General features: G+C 32.4%; 1 protein-coding gene across 1 annotated transcript in view; it reads right to left on the reverse strand.

Annotated features, from left to right (window-relative positions):
* Positions 1 to 7,219: 7,219 nt before the first annotated feature.
* The window catches only part of LOC133334697 (uncharacterized), a 28,288-nt gene continuing 16,477 nt past the window's right edge, over positions 7,220 to 19,030 (reverse strand). The window contains exons 2-6 of the mRNA XM_061543032.1: positions 10,496 to 10,611; positions 9,671 to 10,426; positions 9,517 to 9,595; positions 7,418 to 7,523; positions 7,220 to 7,301 (exon numbers count right to left, since the gene is read on the reverse strand). Of these exons, the coding sequence (XP_061399016.1) occupies positions 7,235 to 7,301; positions 7,418 to 7,523; positions 9,517 to 9,595; positions 9,671 to 10,426; positions 10,496 to 10,611 (1,124 nt within the window). The 3' untranslated portion in view covers positions 7,220 to 7,234. The remainder of the gene's footprint in view (positions 7,302 to 7,417; positions 7,524 to 9,516; positions 9,596 to 9,670; positions 10,427 to 10,495; positions 10,612 to 19,030) is intronic.

Genomic DNA, 19,030 nt, shown 5'->3' on the forward strand with positions numbered 1-19,030 from the left:
GGCTCTGCTGTCATGTCTAATGTGGCATCTTTTACTCCCGACATACGTTTTTCCCAAGTGTGCGAGTAGTGATCGACTTTTGCTCGTGTGTCCCAACGACACAAAAAGCAATAATACTTTGGCCATCCACCCTTTATGCCTTGCAAAATATTGACAACTTTAAGGTCGCAACAGATTTTCCATAAATGATCAGCGTATTTAAGGTCTCTTAGCAACATTTCCATAGTTGCATAGCATTCCTTTAAGTTTGTGCTAAATGCTAAAGGTATTGAGGGCTTCAAGTTCGTTTTATGCAGTAACACTGCTTTTAAGCTCGTGAGTGAGCTATCGATGAACAGTCGCCAGTCTTCAGCGATATATTCTAATCCCATTTCATTGGCTAATCCTTCAATGTTGTTGCAGTAGGTGTAAGTGTTTTCGTCGTTAACGCTGTAAAATTTTTGAAATTTCTCGTGACGGTTGCGTTGTAACGAGGTGTTAACATCAACGTCCGTTAATTTTTTTCGTTTAAGAAATGCGGACAAAAATTCTGATTTGCGCTTTGACAATCCTAACTTAGCGACAACATAGTTCATTTCGCATTGTGTTACGAGTTCAGGCTTGTTAACGTTTCTTCGGGCTCAAATGGTGGATCAGCGAGCACATTGTCAAATGTTTGCATAGTCCATACAGTTGCTCTATCTGGACTCGGTGGTCTTGGTGGTGGATTGGCTTCAGAATGTTTTTGCGGAAGAGAAGCATGAGGACCAGATATGTACACTATATTGGACATTTTTTTTCGATTCATTCCAGTTTTAAAATTTATACATCCGTAGCATGTTTTTTCATCGTGTCCCTTAGGGTCCGTCCATATTACTGGAATTTCATACGGCAGCGGGCTTGGTTTTTTGTTTATCCAGTTGAATATGTAACAAAAATAGCGTCGACATACTACATCTGGTGTCCACGAACAATCAAATAAGTCCAACTGGTCAGAATAATATAGGAGATACACATTTCTAAATTCAGCAGTCAAATTAGTTTTTTGCGTTTTCATTGAACGTTTAGGCACATAAATACCACAAACGTAGCAAAACAAGTTAAGTTTCCAACACTTTTCCATATGAACTTATTCTTTAGCAATGTACGCCGTAATATTAAAATTCTCCAAATTATTTTAGTTAGAACTGCACATTTTTTGACATTTGAATTATGCCGTTATTTTACATTAAACAAAGTTGACATTTCTTCAACTTCTCCGCTCCGTCGAGTGATATGGCATTGCCAGATAAAAATAGGCAGACTATTGTATTCTGATGTTTTAGAAATCAACAACCAAGGTTTTCATACTGGCATACCCTGTGCATATATCGCTGCGACATGTCTTCAAAAAAAAACCTAAGGGCCCAAACATTTTAATTTTTACTTCAATTTTGTACCTATTTATTGAAAAAAGCATAGCAGTTTTTATTTCTATAAACATACAATTGGGAGTGCATTTCTTTGGTTCATTTTGATGAATTTGTGAGGCTATAACTATATGAAGGAGTAAACCAATGAAATCGGGGTTTTAAGAAGATTTGTTTGATTTGCTATTGGCTATCTTCTTGTCATATATTGTTTGGTCGAGTCAGTAGCAGTTTCTCAAATAAGTGTGAAAAACTTGGAAAAAGTATGTCGAAATTTTAATTTTTTTTGGCATTTGTGCTATTTTCAGTATGATGGTGTTGTTTTATTGATTTTATCTCAAGAGAAAATTTTTAGATCTAATTAAGAGGAAAAATATTGCTTAAGAGAGAAAAGCAATATTTCGAATAGTTCACGAGATATAGACTCTATAATAAGTACGTATTATTCGAAAATTGTGCTAAAATCCACCCCCAGTCGAATTTTTTAAAAAATAATTTTAAAAAAAACCTTAGCTAATAATGCAAAACCCAGCTAGGGATTTTCTTCCACCATCACAAGCTTCAAGATTTTGGGGGTCTCGATTGGTTCAAGATTTTAAAGTTGAAAAATGTGTCACTGTGTAATCAAAAGTTTTTAGTTTAGTTTTCAAAACTATAAATACTTAAAAAATTAAAAAAAGTAAAAAATATTAATTGTTGATGATAGGAAATAAGTCCTAGAGTACTTTAAGAGATACAAATTTAAATTATAAGAATAATTCAATGTTATACAAACTCTTCTAAAGGTATTGAAACTCAGAATAAGAAAAACATATTAAACTCGCCACAAAACTATTTTTTTTAAATAACATAACCCTGAAGACTATGTTAATTTAATCATTTTTTAATTGATTTGATTAACCGATCCAATGTTTAATTTTTTTAATACTCATCGGCAAATTAAGATTTTTATAAGATAAATAATACCAATGCGTTTTTTATATTTTTCTTATTCTTATTGTTGTTATTTTTTGTTAAAAATATTTCTAATAAAAAATTTTATATTTTTATCATTATAAAATACTAAAATAAAAGATAAACTGTAAAAAATATGTAATAGTAATTATACAAATGTTCTAGTTTTTAAATGTTACATATATATAAAAGTAATTGTTTATATTAGAATTTATTGAAATATATTTAAAAAAAAAATGACAACAACAACAACAAACTGAATAAAAACGATTATAAAATAAAAGCGAATGTAAATTATATTAAGGTGTAATTCTTTTATTTGGTATTGACAAAAATAATAAGTAAAAGTAAGTGTATATGACTTCTTTCTCAAAAATGATTTCCGGTAGTTGGAATAATTGAATTTTTTCCTATTTATAACTAAAATAAAGTTTATTTCATTTAATTATTAAATTAGCTTGAAATTATATTTATATATTATTAATTACTTAGCTGGCTTGTGACAGAATATTTGTTCCATAAGCCGGGATTAAACAATTATTATCCAGGCGCATCGGTCTTGTGCACAGCTCTTTCAATATGAAAGACCATGTTACGAAATGATACGTCCGACAATGTCGATGTCCAAGAATAGATGGTACAACTCATGGTTCATTCATGGATTAGGGTTTGTTGCAATTAAAATATATATATTATATATCAATTTGAAAAAAGCGAGAAGAGTAGGGACATAATGAAATACTTACCGTTTCGCTTAAATGACAAATTCAAATTTCAAACTATTTTATTTTTTTTCATTTCAGGTGAAAGTCTGACTGCGATGAAACTGGGTCGCTTAACCATTTCACAACACATAAAAATTATTAAACGCTACAACAACAATTCATAATGTGTTAGTCGGATTTGCTTACAGATATATAGCCTCAGCCTATGGTTTGCGTAGGTCTACGGAATTATACATAGGTGATATTATTCGTTTTATGAGATACATGTTTTTATTAATTCAAAATTGTCTTTTATAAATTCAAAATTGTCTTTTATAAATTCAAAATTGTCTTTAAAATATAGTTGGCACCCTCCAAGAACGTGGAATGCGGAATTACAGCTACATGGGTTAGAAAATGCAGCTAAGACCCTCAACCCACCAAAAATGAGGCGGGAATTTTATACGAGTGCTGTGTCACAATCTAGGCTTCCGTCGAACATTTTCTGAAAAAAATATTTCTCAAACTCCCAGAATTTACAGTCCTTTTGTAGAAAAATGCGGCTATAACATTATTGTATGTTTGAAATGATACTAAAACCTTAAAAATATCGAACATTTTGGGAGAGCTTTATAAGTGGGCCAGATCAATACTTGGAAAATGTGCCTCGAACCATCAACATATGTAAAATAAGGACAAAAATTTGGATTTAGACATCATGCTTCTTTGGAACAAATATTTTTCACACAATTTGGAGTCGGCCAACACTAAACACTCAAGTTCGAAGATGGGTCCCATCTTTATGAATAGTCTAAAATACCGATGGTTTTCTTTAAATTTGGCAGAACTGCAAATACATGTTATCAACGCCATCTGTGGAATGGGTACATCCAAAAATCGATTGTGCAAAATTTAAACCAGATTTGATCCAAACATTGCAAATAGTAATATGTTTACTAAACCTAAATTAACTTTGGTACCGCCCCTTTAAAGGGTCAACATTTTAAAAACAAGTCGAGTCGAGTACGTTTATAGCGATTTGATACATAGTTTGCACATCGTAAAATGTTTACCAACTTTAAATCCGAAGATGGAGTCTATCGGGGCAACATTCTCTGTTACCTCTTCACAAATGGTAAACTCTTTTATAAGAACATACAACCTATAATTCAATAGACCTACGCAAACCATAGGCTGGGGTGGCTACATATCTGTCGGCAGCACCGACTGTTTATTTAACATTTTTTTAATACCTGATTATTTATTTTTTTATATACAGATCTCATTCACTCAGTACGGATTTAATTACTGCGAACGAAAAAAAATAATTGCAGTATGACAAATAACATTTAGAGTATAATGTAGGAGGTAGAAGAAATATAACGTTGCAGTCTTGTGTGCAGAATCGGAAATGATGTCCTTCTCTGCATGTATTTGTTAAACTATTTTCAAATAAAATACAAATTTTAAAATATAAAAAACTATGTTTTTTATTTTCAAGAATTTAAATATTGAGAAAAAATGTTAGTATATAAATAGGTATTCATTCATATGTAAACGTTAACATATTTAAACCCGCTATGCCAATTTTGTCACAGGCGCCTAAGAGTATGCTTTACATTTTCTCTTCACATAACACATATAAGCTAATAATGTGGTTGGCAACGCCATTATATGAAATTTGCCATTTTTGCCACTAACAGAATCGTGCGGTTTTTCATTTTCGAGTAATAGGCAAACAGAACGCAATCGTAGGCATATTTTGGAAGATGGTCAATTTCAAATAGGAATATCTCCGTATATATACAACCGATTTTAATGATTTTTTCACTAATGCATAAACGAAAATTTGAAGTTTATTTGCAAAGTGATAGCAAATGAAATGTATATTGTTTTGTAGGTGAAAATCACAAATATGTGTAGACTTGGGGAAAATGCTATAATTATTGCAATTTTGGTTTAAAATTGTTTTTGGTTGAATATATAGGTGCAATAGATCACCTATGTCTTATTCTAAGCAGGTAATATATATTTAAGTGTACATTATCCTAGAAAAGACCGTAATGTGTTATTAATTGAAAGTCAGGATGCAATAACAAGTTTGATGTTATAATGGAGAAATGTCTAATTTTTTCACAGAATGTCATTAGGAAGTATTAAATGGATGAATTGGAAGAAATATTTAGCGACAAAAATTGATTTAAGATTTAAACAATAAGTATTTTGTCATAAAATAAGTGACAAAATTTGCATCCTATGGAGTGTATATTTAAGCCTGAAGGATATTGACCAGAGGAGTTTGTAGTATATTCAAAAGGAGTGCTTGATCTTTAAATTGATACATATTACATATATATTATGGACACAACTATTTTTATGTGTTTTATATACGCTTCCTGTTGGAACCACAAACTAGATAATCCTGCATGATTTGAAATAAAAGAATAAAGTGATTTTTTTTGCACCAAAAATAATTCCAGAATAGCTTTTGCTTAACCTTGGTATGTCTACCTTTAGGTAAGAATAACAAAATAACATAAGATTTCCTTAGTTTTAAAAATAGTTTTGACATTTTCGATCAGTACAAAATCCTTCCCTCAAATAACCAAAAACACATTGTCGGTTTATATCCCTTTTGAACTATCGCGTCCTGTCTATGTGTGAACCATGGATATATTTTCATCCGATTTAAAGTACATATATATATTTTTCGATTTGCACGAAATTTGGCATAGCACACTGAATTAAGTCTAGAATGATGTGTGCTAAGTTTCGTGAAAATTGGTTCAGATTTAGATATATTAAATAGTTCTGGAATTTTCGATCAGTACAAAATTGCCCAATAAGCCAATAAGAAAGAACAGTAAAAATTAAATAAATTTTAATATATAATACTCCCCTCAAATAACCAAAAACAAATTGTCTGTCTATATTCCTTTTGAAGCATCACGTCCCATCCATGTGCGCCATGGACAAGCACGAAATAATTTAGTTACCTAATTACATTCAAATACTTTCATTAGTTTATTAAATTAGATAATTACAGTAACCAGTAACAACAACCATAAAAATATATATAATTAAATAATTATATCAGTTAACAACGCCAAACACATCCTCAAACACATACATCTATAGTCGTCTGATGATGATAATCAGCTGCTTTGCTTTAACATTTTAGATTAGTCTCCGAACGACCGACCCCAAAGCTTATCATAAAGGGACGTCAGTCTCATCACGTCCAAAAGGATGAGAGGATAACAGCACATCACAGAGCATATGTTTGCAGTACAAGTGTACAACACCAAACAAACAGGATACAAAATTCAGGAGAAATTCCCCAACTGTTGTGTGAAATACAAAAATGCTTAAATAACATTTCATACTAGAAGAGGAAGACAAAAAAATGTTTTTTTTTTTTTAATTTGTGAGTTACCTTGAAGGAAATATAAATTATAAGGACATTTAAATGGAAAATCTGTTCAATGTTTTAAAATTTGAAATATAAAAATATAAGTTCTAATGAATAAATTAAGCCGAAATCAAGTTTTGCAATTCATGCTCTACAATTTGAAAACTACAAATGTTTTATACAAACCCATAGTTTCCTTTCGTAAAAAACTTCACTTATATATGATGAGTTTTGTTTTTATTTTATGTATATATCCCAATGTTGTAGAATGTAGAACGGAATTAATTACAAATTTTAGTCTTATATGTTTTTTGGATACATCTAAACAAATGGGATGAGGATACATACATAGTTGTATATTATAGTATAGACCTAATTTATACTTTTTCAATTGAATATTGTAAAATTTTTGTTGTTTTGGGGGTAAATTTGTATAAATTAAAAAAAAAAATAATAATAATAGTAAAATTAAATTAAAAGAACACTGACATGATAAGAAGTGGTGGTGGACAGGGTCTAGTAGTTAATAAAATAAAATATTTTAAGTTATATTAAAAAATATATATAATCACGTTTTTTTTTTCTTTTCTTTTGTTTGCATTAAGTGTTTTTGCTTTGTTTTTTAATGAATGATTTTTGAAATGATTAACTTAAAAATTAAAACGTTGAATGACTTTTAAGGACTCCTTGGGAAGGCATGTGGGTCCGCACACACATATTATTCTTTATCACTCTGGTACATTTTTATTGTTGTTATTGTATGGCTGGGTTAAATGTTAATGTGTGCCATTGGTGTAAGTTTCTCGAAAACGTTTCTGAATTAGCTGATACGCATTGTAAACTCTGTAATTATAAAACAAAATAACAGAAAATGTATTAATAAAAATATTATGAAAGTAACTTAATTACAATAAAAACATCTTAATATTAGAAGACTATTACTCGACAATTCAACTTACTTTTCTTTTGCAGCCTTGAATGATTTTTTGCGGGGCTTTTTGTTGATGGCATCTTGATTTTCGGCGGGTAGAGGCAAATCATTAGGTGAAATCATTGTCATATTATCTGAAAATTAAAAATAAATTATAAACTTATATATTTAATATACTAAATACTATTTTTAAATGTATTAAAATTAAAAAAGCTTCAGGAGAACCAGGCCCTCGCACCATTTTGGGCATTTGAACGATATAATCCTAAAATTTTGCTAAAATTAAAAGCATATATATTTTTAAAGTGACAAACAAATTCTACAAAAAGTGCATACTTTGAGTTATTAAATTTTCAATTTATTGATATATGACCTCTTCTATATGACTTATTAATATTATTCCGAACATACATTGTATTCATTTCCCATGAATTTTTATAAAATTAACATAGAGAATACTTGGTTCTAAATGACGCTGGAACATGGTTCTAACTTATTTGGCCCAATGACGAACCCTATTGAAATTGGGAAAAATTGGTTCAGATTTAGATTTAAGGTAAATGGTGCAGTGACTTTGATGCACCATTTACCTTAAATCTAAATCTGAACCGATTTTTCCCAATTTCAATTATTATCTTTCGATTTACATGAAATTTGTCATAGCTCACTCAATTATGTCTAGAATGATATGTCCCAAGTTGTATGAACCAAAGTCCCTATATAACGTTCGATTTGCACGAAATTTGGCATAGCGTGCACAATTGAGACTAGAATGATGTGTATTTAGTTTCGTGAAAATCGGTTAAGATTTAGATAAATGTAAATGATGCGCCCTATATATCTTTCAATTTGCACGAAATTTGGGGTAGCGTTCTGAATTAAGTCTAGAATGATGTGTGTTAAGTTTCGTGGAAATCGGATCAGATTTAGATATAGCTCCCGAGGTGGATTAGTGTACCTGACCAAAGTTCACAACCGGCAGGGTGTTACCGCTACTTTATACCTCATTTCTGAGAATATTACTAGAGGACCGAAACCGAATAGTCCGTGTTTCTTTATAGACGACCTTAATGGAGGCTTTGTGGACGAGCTGAAGGGAGTCTTTATAGACGAGCTAAAGTGAGTTTTTATAGACGAGATTAATGGGATCTTTGTGGACTAGTTGAATGGAGTCCTTAAATACGACCTAAAGGGGTCTTCATAGACGTGCTGAAGGGATTCTCTATAGGCTAGCTGGGGTTTTATATTTAAGCTAAAGAGAGTCTTTCAGATGAGCTGCGGGAGGTACTCTTAATTAACGTCGTGGAGGGAGTCTTTATAGTCGAGCGAAATGCAGTCTTAATGGACAAGTTGAAGGGAGGCTTTATATACGAGCTGAAGGCAGTCTTAATAGTCGATCTGATGTCTTTATAGCCGAGTTGAAGGAAGTCTTTATAAACAATCTGAAAGGAATCTATAGACGAGCTGAAGAGAGTCTTTATGGACGAAATGGATTCTTTACTAATCGAATTTTCCAAGAAGGAACAGGAAGGAAAACAGGAAATTTATACATTTTCTCATCTATGATGTTCCCACATAATGCAATTTCTAAAAAATATTCTTTGAACACATACATTTTCCTATCATTATATAGTCCTTGTACTTTAAAAGTTAAAAAAAAACTACTACACCTAAGCCTGTTTTTACCCGGTCTTTTTCTACATGGTTTTTATATAACATGGTTTGAAAATTAAATATTTTTAATTTTTTTATACGATTTTATTCCATTTAGCACGATTTGAAATTTTATGTACTTAAATTTGTTTGTCAAATTTAATTTTTGCGAAGTATGTTCATATCACAAAAAAGTATTTATGAAAGAAAAAAGTCTGAAACCATCGATAGTGTCGATAGTTTGCGAACACTAGCTTAAAGATTTGAGTGAATTCCCCCTTAGCACATACAAACAATTTTTACTGCTCAAAGCAAATGTGAATAGCACTTATATAGGGGAATTCCCTTTTTTACACGGCTTCTTCTGGAACCAATCTACTGTGTAAAAACAGATTTAGGTGTACTGCTAAAATCTACCTTATATCCTTCCATCACATTCATGGACACACGACTAAATACGTTTAATAAACTTACCAGGATGACAAAAGAAGGCTATCGAATGACGACCGCGGGAACGTAAATGCTCTTGTTCGGGTACAACAACACGATGAGGCTAAACAAAAAATGAAAAACAATTGAAAATTAAAACAAAATTCCAAATAGTTTTCTACCATCATTACAAACGTACCAGAGCTGCATATTTATTTTGTGTCCATATCGATAAAATTTCACCACAATTTACCAAAATCGCACCCGGCAAATGACCAACTCTATGCCATTTTTCACTGCCCGGCAGCTGGACTTCCAAACCACCCTCTGAATCCTGAGACAATAGCGTAAATGTACCATAATCTGTATGGGCACCACAACGTATTACCGCGCCATTTGGCAAATGCCGTTCTGTGGTATTTTTATTATTTTCCCCACCATCCACATCGTTGTATTCATCACGCGGATCATATTCAGGACGAAAATCTGGTTGTGTCGAGGCACAACGTTGATAGCTATATTTACAACGTCCCTTGACATATGTATTTTTGCTGCTCTCATCATCTTCCACAACCGGTGGATAGTACAGAAGACGCAGGGTAGTTTCGTTGTCATTATCTCCCGACAACATATGTGAATGTTTTTCAAGGAAAAATGTTTGCGGTATATCTAATGATATTGCCAATGCTTGCAGTATAAAACGAGCCAATGCTTTAAAATCTTCAGCGAGCACAGATATGTGATCGGCAAAACCGGGTAATGGTTCTTCGGGCAGATTTTTGGCGTTCAGTGTGCAAATGTTGAAGGCGTGACGTAATTCGGGTGTTTTACCATCGAAACGTTCAATGCCGGGACTCACATAACCATGATTGTCATCACCAGTGCGTATATAATGTTGTTTGACATCGTCTGGTAGATCTACAAAATCGTCTAAATGATCCCAGGCAGTTTTGAGCTGTAAAGGTGAGAAGAAGAAGAGTATTATGAAGGGGGTTTTGAAGAGATTTTGAGATTTAATATTTACCTTTTCATCACAAATACCGTGATTGACTAAAAGCGCCAATCCCTTTTCTGTGAGAGCTTTGTGCAACTGATGGCCAACACGTGTGACAACTGATTTTACTGGACATTCTTCGGTACCTGGGAAATAAAATAAGAAGAAAAAGAGGGATATTAATTGTCGTTTTATAAAATTTATCAAAATTGAAAACGTATTTATTTCGAATATAGCCCTAGATGAAGTAGGGTAGGACTTCGATTATTTGTTAATCATTCAGAGTTAATATCGAACACAAATCGTAATTACCCTAAGTGAAATATCATATAGAGTGAAAAGTGAAACTGTCATGCTGATGGAAATTTTTATAGACTGAGCTGAAGGATTCCTATATAGAAGAAGGGAGTCTTTTTGACGAACCGAAAGTATTATTTATATACGAGCTGAAAGAAGTCTTTTTAGGCGAAATAAAGGGAGTGCTTATAGGAAGTCTTATAAAGGAGCTGAGGAAGTCTTTCTAGAGAAGCTGATTGGAGTCTTTATATACGAGCTGAAAGAAGTCTTTATAGACGAGCTTTAGGTAGTCTTTATAGACGAGCTGAAGGGAGTCTTTAAAGACGAGATGAAGGAAGTCTATATAGATGAGCTAAAGCCAATCTGAATGGAGTCTTTCTAGAGGAGCTGAAGAAAGGCTTTATGGACGAGCGGAAAAAAGTCTTCATAGACAAACTGATGAGAGTCTTTATAGACGAACTGAAGGGTGTTTTTTTAGGGGAGCTGAATGGTGTCTTCTAGAGAAGTTCTATAGACGAGCTGAAGAATGTTTTTCTAGGGGATCTAAAAGGTATTTTCCAGAGGAGCTGAAGGGAGCCTTTATAGGCGAGCAGAAGGGAGTCTTTACAGACAGACATAAATTTAGTTTTTATAGATGATTTGGAGGATGTTCTTATAGACGAGTTGAATGGAGTCTTTATAGACGGTCTGAAGGGAGTCTTTATAGATGAGCTGAAAGGAGTCTTATAGACGAGCCGAAGGGAGTCTTATAGACGAGCTGATATTTTGCTGAAGAGAGTCTTTATAGGCGAGCTGATGGGAGTCTTTATAGACGAATTAAAGGTCGTTCATATAGACGAGTTGATTCTTCATAGTCGAATTGAAGTAAGTCTTTATTGATATGCTGAAGATAGTACCTATTGACGAGCTGGAGGGAATCTCTATAGTCGAATTGAAGAAAGTCTTTATAGACGAGCAATAGGTAGTCTGTGGATAGTCTTTATATTCAAGCTGAAGGTAGTCTTTATAGGCTATCTGAAGGAGGCTTCGTAGACGATCTGAAGGGAGTTGTTGTAGTTGATCTGAATGGGGTCTTTATAGACGAGCAGAGGGGAGTCTTTATGGACGAGCTGAGGGAAGTATTTATGGATGAGCTGGAGGTAGTCATTATAGACGAGCTGAAGGGAGTCTTTATACACAAACTTGAGGTAGTCTTTATAGTCGTAGACTTTATAGACGATTTGAAGGAAGTGCTTATGGACCAGCTGAGGGTAGTCTGTAGATGAACTGAAGCCAGTGTTTATAGAGGACCTGATGAGAGTTGCTTTAGTTGATCTAAATGGAGTTGTGGGGAGTATTTATACACCAGCTGAGAGTGATCTTTATATACAAGCTGAAGATAAACTTTATAGACGTGTTAAAATGAATCTAATAGACTAGCTAAATGGAATTCATTAAGATGTTAGTGATAATATTTTTTTCATTATACCAAAACAGTTTTTTTTTTCTTTTTTCAAGCATTCTAAGAAATTTGCCTTCCAATAACAATTTTTTTACTTGATTATAAAAGAATTTATAACGGATTTAGAAAAAAATTCCCCATAAATAGTTAAACCTAATAATCACCTGGTATTTTTATTCATTCGAATCACTTGACACTAAAAAAAAGTAATAAAAGATAAACCCTTGGATTTTTTCATTATTATATAAATTACAAAAAAAGAATTCAACAACAAAATGAAATATACAATTACATTGTTATTGTTTTTGTTAATTTTTTTTTTTTTTCCAGAAACCCAATAATAAAAAAACGCTAACCTTTAATTAATTTATAATAATTCAATAAATGATTTATGTGTAATTACAATATACTCGTGGTATATAGGAAGGGTAAGGCAGCAGCAGCGCAAAAAACAACCACTCACACATACACAAACCCATCACAATGTAATTTACAAAACAGCCTTGCGGTTAAGTTCGAATACTTTTCAACCTTTATTACGAGAAAAAAATAGTAATATTTATACATTTTTTGTTTTACAATATTTATTCATTCATTCATTGAAAAAAATGTATATGAATGCAATAACATACAATAATATTATCATCAATTGCTACTTATTACAAAAAAATAAACGAAATGATTGAAGTTGTATTATTTTGTATTTCATGAATAATAAATGAAATTCAATTTTGTAAAAAACACAGAGGATATACATAAACGAACCAAACCAAACCAATTAGATCGTGTAAATTACAAGTATTCACAATGTAATTAGCTTAGCGCTTAGTTATTTTTATAATGAACTTAACTTGAAAAAATAAATTGGAATTCACCTAGTAACTCAGTAATGAACTTTTGTTTGAATTGCTGGTTTTGTGTGTGTGTTTTTTTTTCTTAGAAAATTCCCTGCTATTAACAAAAATCATTTTTTTACAATTTATAAATACCAATAACATGAAAAAAAACTTAACCGAACCTGTATACTATAATGGAGGGTATAAAAAATTATAAATACTGTTAAAGGTTAGGTTAGTTTTTGCATAATGTTGTATTTTTACATTTTAATTTAAATCACTGGCGTAGCTAGAAATCAGAAAAATGACAACAACTTTTCCAATATTTTACTTTTGATAACATTCAGCTTTCCAAATTTTAAATGAGAAATGTACCTAAATAAGATCTGTTAAGATCTGTCGAAATGTACCTAAATAAGATATGTTATATATAGAAGAGCAGGTGTTCTACTATGAAATATCTATATGGTCTATAGAGGATCTAGAGATGGTAAACATTCCTTAGATAGTACTCGATATGTGGAAAGCCACAATATATTTTTCTTTGAAAAGACTACCTAACTGACCTAGAAATGTTATTATTTTTTTAGTAGAACTCGAAAGGGTCTCTTTTAAACAGAGGTCTATTTGAAAACAAAAGGCATTCTATTCATTAAAATTCCTATAAGTGGTATTCTATTCATTGAAGTCTTAGATAAAGGTTGAAGTCTTAGATAGCTATAGCAGATCCACAAAAGATCATCTATCCAACATCATAAGGTATTTTAATATAGAAGTCACCTTTCTTTTACTGACCTAGACTGAAAGAAGTCGGTTAATCAATGGATACACAGAAACAATTTAATGAATATTTTCATAATTTAATTCATATTGTTACATGTACCTTGCCTATAATACCAGTAAAAATTCTTATAAACTGAGAAAGACCCCACGACAAGAAGTCGTTCTCTTGAAAAAAGTCGCACAGGAAAGTAAATTTGTCAATAAAACTGTCCCTAGAATATGTCAAATATCCTTGGAACTCAAGAACGACATAGATGAATCCAAATTAGTTTGAATTTACACTTGAGAAGGAAAATATAACTTTGTCCTGATTTAGATTAGGCGAGTTTAATTGCGGAAATTTTTATAGTTCTCTTTTGAACTTGCTTCATGCGTCTATACAAGGCAATTCGGTTTCACAAATATTTTTTTTTACAGTTTGTGTCAATGTTCAGGATTGGTATTTCAAATTACTGACACTACAAACAAAATACACAAAACGAATTGTCAGAAAATTGTCGATACGAGCAATTTTTTCAATTTCTATTCCCATTGCCCCTCTCTTCTACAAACAAAGACTTGCCGCAAGTAAACTCGCCTAATCTAATTTGGGACTTTACAGAAACATGGGAGAAAAGTTTCACAAATTGCCACAGGGCATGAAACAGGTTGCAAATTGCGACTTTAGTCGCACAACGGTAACCCTGGTATTCATCCTTCGTCCCTCCCCTTATTTTGCAACCTTTTGTTTGACTACTGTTTCTGTTGCCAAGAACCGGCGACATAATTCGCATATGTATTTTCCATATTATTTCGATACAAATGATAAATACAGGGACCGTAACGATTATAAGTTATATCAAATCAGGTAAAAAATAACTGTTATTTTGTGACCAAAATAAAAAAATCCACTTTAATTATTTATTTTTTAACGGAAAAAATAAACGTTGATTTTTAACTGTTAAAAATGATTGTTATTTTTTCCGTTAAAAATAAAACTCTTTTTTGATTTTTTCCGTCAAAAATAAAAGTCTTACTGTTATTTTCGGTCCCTGGATAAATACAATATATAAAACAAGTGTTGATACGAACAACAAACCCAATCGAATGTTTAAAATATGGCGGTTCTAATCCGAGTTGTTTTCTCTCCCTCTCTCCCTCTCTCTCTCTCTCTGATAAGTAATCAGTGTTTCAAGTTTTATGAATTGCATTCATAAAATGCAGAAATCACGACATTGGCAACACTTTCTGAACACTACAGAAGGGTTTCTCTCAGCAGAAGATGTATCTATGGAAGCAAAGATGGTCCGTCAGAAACAGTGACGTAAATGACACACATGTCCGAAGTATAATACATACGTTAAAGATGTCGAAAATCCCTACAAACCATTTGACAATAGTTACTCAGAACTAAAACAACTAAAATTGCAAACATCTACGCCCTTTCATTTAACTCCTTAACACCCTCACCCACATGGATTTGATACGGTGAAAATTTGCCTCATCGAAATATTGGTTTAGACCCCATATTTTTTTGGACCAAATCTATTTGGAGTCGATTTAATTTTATAATAACATGAAAACGGACTATCCGATTTTAACGTTATCGTTATCAAGTCTAGATTAAGTCCGAAGATGGGACCCATTAGCCCACTTCTTCTGGTACCTCCCACAAAAATGGTCAACATTTTGAATACTTATAAATCCAATATTAGGCGAATGGAATGCCCGATTTTAATTTCTTTCTGGAATTCATATGTTTCGGAAGAAAGTAAATATACCCCACCTTCGCTCACACCCACAACACCCTTTTTGGCTGTGTAAAAATGACACTAGTCATCATCATGATTATTATTATCTCCGAAATGATCGTCAATGATAATCTTGGCCTCTTTTCGTTTCTATGTTTGAACTTGCAAGCCACTTTATCTAATCTTTATTTTACATTTTTTCAGAGAAATAAAATAGCAGCAATTGACTAAAGAACCCCATACTCAAAATACACAAATTGTCAAAGGCATCATCGTAATCATGGCCATCACTACTCGGGCTGAATATTACTATTATCTTCTGCGAACACTGTATCAACTCGTGATTAGATGAAGATTTTCTGGAATTCTTCTCAACAAGTGTGTTTGTAGTGAGTGGTGAACGAGTGACTAGCTGGTGGGCTAACTGACGGACTGTATGACATTAACCGGTGGTAAGTGTGGGGGTATTTTTTGTTTTTGTTCTTGGTGTCTATCTGTCAATAGATCTCAAACTGTTACTAGGTAGGTAGGTATGCAGGCCGTTGGTTATTAGATGAAACTGCAAACTAGCCGGCTGACTGTGTCAGGTTAACTAGTACTAGTATCTGTTCTATTCAGTTATAGTTTCCTTGTTATGAATGTTTTGGTATTTGGCTAATACAGCTTAGTAACAACAACGAGTGAGAACATTTGGCACTTGGTGTTGTTGTTGAATTTTTTGTTTTCCACCTGTTGATTCAATTTTGTTTGCTTGTGGGGGTTTCTACTACTTCGTTCTTTGAGTGGGGTTTGTTTGTTGCTGTCTAATTGCATTTCGAAGTGGTATGGATTGTTTGCCCAGATTTTTTTGTTTCAAGGTTAGAGGGTCATGAAGCAGAACCGGATGGCAAAAAATATAACAAAAAATATATAATGGTTTTATGGACCCAGAAAATTAGTCCTATAAATCAGAACAGTTTGTATAAAAATTGATAAAATAGTAGGGACCCATTAATCTTCAACTCAAAGCGGTTTGTATGAGTTTTTCAATTATTTCACCTTTTTTTGTTTATTTATTTATTTATTTTTTTTAAATATCGAAAAGTAAGTTTATTGACACTGCCAATTAAGTTATTTAAATAACAATTTGGAGGTTTTAACAGGTGGCTGGCTTAATACAAAAAATGTTAATTGTTATTATTATTATTATTTTCAAGGTGCATAGGAGGGAAAATGAGGAAATTAATATATCTGTCGATGATGAATTGTCCTTAATTATTGTTGCTTGTTGTTGTGTATGTATTTTTAATTGGAATTTTATGAATAATTTGCATGTAATTATTATGGGTTCCCTTTTAAATTAAAAAAAAATAATTTATGACTAATATGTCGATTCCGCAATTGATATGATTATTGCATTTAATTAGTATTTATGTTCTAATTTTCATTAGATTCGAAATTTTAATATTCGAAAGTTCAATATCTCATTGATGAATTTTGTTGTGTATGTCTTCTGGAGATATGTTATTCATTTGTACATCATCTCTATATTGAAGGATTGTATATGTTCCTTATAAGTATTCGACATGTAGAAGATATTTTGTCAATAGTAGGCCTGTTGAAGATCTGTCGGATACCCGATCAAAGATCTTTTGTTTATAGATGTTTGGCAAAATCTTTTCTGCTGATCTATATTAGTAAGTCTCTTGGCAAGTATTCGATACGTAGGCAATATTTTGCTATAGAAAATATGTTGATAATATATCTATAGGATACCGATCGAAGTTCTTCTATCTATATGCAAGCTTTAAAATGACTTATATCTTCCAAATACCGATACTACGTTTTTTATTGGCTAGGACCTTATACTATAAAAGAACAATATTCTATAAATATAAACATCTTATATATACAGAAATCCTTTCATAGATCCCTGTGTGTAGTTTATAGAGAAAAAATCAGATATAGATATTGCCTGGTATATTTGATATTAGTCCTCTATATATTGAAGACCTCTTAATGACTTTTTAGAGGTCTCCGAGAGGTCTCAAACAACAACTAGCAGACGATTTATATTATCAATGTAGCATGTCAATTGAAAATATCCCAATTTTCAACATATATGGCGCTACTACAATTACATCCAAATAAATTGTATTTCGAATTTATCCGCAGTAAACATTTTATGCTTTCAGATCTCCAGGGGAATGTTCGCAGTGAAATTTTTTTCATGAAAAGAAGAGGTGAAAGATTTGTCTAATAATGTATATTTTCGCCAGTTTCGCCAAAATCGGCTACTCTCTAAAATTTCTAATGCCGCGAAATATTGATCCTAGACCTTTAAGTATACCGATCGTTATATCTCGTCTAGCTGAGTCGATCTAGACATATGTGTCCGTCCGTCTTCCTCCTGTCCATTATAATTTGTAAATAGAATACAGGCTACAGTTATGAACCAATCGTCACGATATTTCGCATGTAAGACCGGTTCTGGCCAGGGAAGACCCCAATTGTTTTTGGAAATGATATATTTAAAGGATGAAATGGAACAAATGCTTAATTTTTGTCCGTTTTTTGGTCGCTCCAAAGGACACAATTATGATATACTCCGAATATCATGGAGAACGGGATCAGTTCAAAGAAGAAGCATGTCTGTTTTGATAAAAGTCGGTCAATATCGATCAAATTACTTTTGAGATGTATATATTTACCCCAGCAGGATCGATCGAATAAGTTGACAGTATAACCAAGAGAAGTGGTTGGCCTTTAAATTTTGCAGTTACACGTTAATATTTACAGGTGTCTACCAATGCTGATATTTTTAGTAATGTAGAGCTAATGGCTAGGAAAGTTTCCTGGAGGTTCGAGTTATGGACAAGAAAGACGCATGATGATCAGGTGATATTTATTGGATGAAATGAATCGAAAACTTACTTTTTTCACAAATTTTCCACTGGGAAGGTGACCTGACCAATTAATTAGAATAAATTATCGGTTAATAAAGAGCGGGTCAAATGTACCGAGACTTTTGGCTTTTTAATACCAAAATTCGAATCTTATCGGAAGACGTGATTCGGCAAAGATGTCAGGGTAAGAATGTGTAGGTGTTGACCTTCAATCGATCAAAAGTGTGCATATATCGCAAAATATTACCAAGACTCGGAATATAGATCCGCAGGAAGTAAAAGTTCAGCGGTAGTTGTGTATGGTATAATATGGTCGTCCCCGTCCGACTATAGTGGTCCACTTACACGCTCCATTTCAGGTATTATGAAGGTTCTTGCCGTATTTTCCAATATATATATTTTTATTTGGAAATCAATTTTTCAGTGTAAGTCCATGGCTCCCTGACAAATGTATCGACTGAATTTGTGTAATTTGTATACCCAAGTCTATTGTTTCTGTTAATGGTCCGCAGAGGTTAAAGAACTCCTTACAGACGGCAGCTTCGCAAACATGTATTGAAGACTTAAACGTCATTTACATTAGATTTTTTTTT

Source organism: Musca vetustissima, unplaced genomic scaffold, assembly GCF_032173495.1.
Source record: "Musca vetustissima isolate MV318-11 ecotype Yass unplaced genomic scaffold, APGP_CSIRO_Mvet_v1 utg65482, whole genome shotgun sequence".
Lineage (NCBI taxonomy): Eukaryota > Metazoa > Arthropoda > Insecta > Diptera > Muscidae > Musca > Musca vetustissima.